Source organism: Garra rufa, chromosome 14, assembly GCF_049309525.1.
Source record: "Garra rufa chromosome 14, GarRuf1.0, whole genome shotgun sequence".
Taxonomy (NCBI): domain Eukaryota; kingdom Metazoa; phylum Chordata; class Actinopteri; order Cypriniformes; family Cyprinidae; genus Garra; species Garra rufa.
In genome coordinates, this window is record NC_133374.1 from 24,873,279 (window position 1) to 24,875,778 (window position 2,500).

At 36.2% G+C, this 2,500-nt stretch overlaps 1 protein-coding gene across 4 annotated transcripts in view; it reads left to right on the plus strand.

Moving 5' to 3' along the window:
* igsf9ba (immunoglobulin superfamily, member 9Ba) overlaps positions 1 to 2,500 on the plus strand; it is a 93,322-nt gene that overhangs the window by 30,610 nt on the left and 60,212 nt on the right. For all 4 annotated transcript variants that reach the window (XM_073817684.1, XM_073817681.1, XM_073817682.1 and 1 more), the window contains exon 3: positions 2,016 to 2,162. In XM_073817684.1, coding sequence (XP_073673785.1) covers positions 2,016 to 2,162 — 147 coding nt within the window. The remainder of the gene's footprint in view (positions 1 to 2,015; positions 2,163 to 2,500) is intronic.

A 2,500-nucleotide genomic window follows, 5' to 3' on the forward strand; every position in this document is an offset into this window, starting at 1 on the left:
ACTATCAATACTTTGTTGACAATTACCAAGCAATGCTTAAAGGTTGTATCAGCGATTTCAAGCCTGAAACATAAAGTGTCAAATTCAGCTGACCTTTCTTCATGATCCGCTCGCTGCCTGCCCCATAAATCGACTGTAAAAAAACCCGCGTCTCTCTGGTCAGCCTAGGGTCCGAGATATGCCAAAAAAACAATCGGTGCTATCAACTATTCCACAGAAAAACAAACAGTGTTCCAACCAATCACCGTCAGGGGGTTTCGCTCCGCCTCCCTCACATCCCTGCACCAGTAGGAAAGTCCACAACACCAAACCCCTGACGCTGATTGGTTGGAACACTGTTTGTTTTTCTGTGGAAAGGTTGGTAGCACATATTGTTTTTTTGGCATATCTCGGACCCTAGGCTGACCAGAGAGACGCATTTTTTTTTTACAGTTGGGCAGGCTTGGCAGCTTGAAATCGCTGATACAACCTTTAATTTTGTTCAGTATGTGGTTTAAAAAGGTCGCATTAGCAATTAAAGAAAAAACACTTAAGCAAAACATGATCAGGTCAGAGTGTCTTAAATCCAATTGAGAATCTGTGGAGGGTGATGGCAAGAAGACCCTCTAACCTGAAAGAGTTGGAGCTCATCTCTAAAGATGAATGGGCAAAAATACCAGTGGAGACATGCAAAAAGCTGGTCAGCAATTATAGGAAGCGTTTGATTGCTGTAATAGCCAATAAAGGCTTTTCTATTGATTATTGAAAAGGGTATGAATAATTTTAGACATTGCACTTTTTGTTCAAATGTAAATAAAAGATGAGTAATATTTTTTTCCACAATGATCCCTCTTGTACATCGTCTTATTATCTTTTAGGAGAAGCCTGTGTCATTTCCGGTCAAAAAAAAACTTGCTGGTTGAATAAAAGTAACTTTAGTCAGAATTTGCCAGGGGTATGAATAATTTCGGGCTTGACTGTATATGTACGCATGTTGATTTAATTCTCCATAGATTTAAGATATACAGCATATAGCATTCATAGAGTTACTATTTTAACATTTAGTGGGCGTTTTCTTCTTTATATGCTGGAGTGATTAACTGTAATCATAATGGCAATACTGGGCTTTATTTCATGGAGATAACAACTAATAATAATCTCCAGCAACCAATATTACACAGACAGCTAATTAAAACATAAATTTCCTGTTTCAGCAGAGCGCAGTATGCAGTGACAGCAGTGTAAGAGTCGTTTTAAACAAGGCCGATTAAACTATAGACCCTGAAATTCATCTAGCTTGTTTGTTAACGTCAGTGCATTTGTTACATTGTCATTAACTGGTGCCGCTGTCTGTCGTGTCAGTTTTTTTGGATGCAACATTTTTTCACATTATCACAGTGTGTGACACATTATCATGAGCCTGTTTTATGCAACACAGGAATGAATTTCTGTGTAAAATGTTCATAAAATCATTTTTATTTAAATCCTCACTTCTAACTGAATGTGATAGTTTATGCAAGAATGGTTTTATGTGCAATTTACACTGAAATTCTCCTCATGGATTAATAAATGAGGTGTTTTGTTGGTGCTGCCTGGTGTTTATTTCTTTTTTTAATTGAAAGTCTTTGGGGTCTTACTTATAAAGTGTCCCTACAGCCGTACAAGTGTTATTTCAGTACTATTTATATAGTAGACTCAGAATTATATATTATAATAAATTCAGTTACCCTTTATTGTTAATTTTTCGTAATTTTCTGATTTTATTTTTTGACTATTTTATTATTTATATAATATATTACAGATTTTGTAATATTGTTTTTTTTAATCTAGCAATTATATATATATTTTATTTCAGCTTTATTTGAATAAAAATGTTTTAATAATTACTTTTAATTACCAATAATAACCCCATGGATACAGATCATTTTTAATGATATATGAAATGTGTATGCATGCTTTGTGAACACGAGCCTGTCAGTCAATGCAGTGAGTCCATTGCAGCAGTTCAACCCTCCTCTGTTCCTGTGTGCTTTCAGGTAGAGCCAGTCTGCATGGCAAAGCGTCTCTGCAGATCGACCAGGTGCGCTCGGAAGACCAGGGCTGGTACGAGTGCAGGGTCCTCATGCTGGAGCAACAATACGACACCTTCCATAACGGCAGCTGGGTTCACCTCACAGTCAACGGTGAGACCACACTAGTACTGTGAAGAACACACATCTATCTATCTACCTATCATTCTATCTATCGTTCCATCGTTCTATCTATTAGTGGTGTAACAACAGATGTATTGGACTCGTATCGAATTAGCGCCAATTTACCATCAATTGATTGAACAATTCAACAGTACGATATCTATCTATCTATCTATCTATCTATCTATCTATCTATCTATCTATCTATCTATCTATCTATCTATCTATCTATCTATCTATCTATCTATCTATCTATCTATCTATCTATCTATCTATCTATCTATCTATCTATCTATCTATCTATCTGTCTGTTTTATCGTTCCATCTCA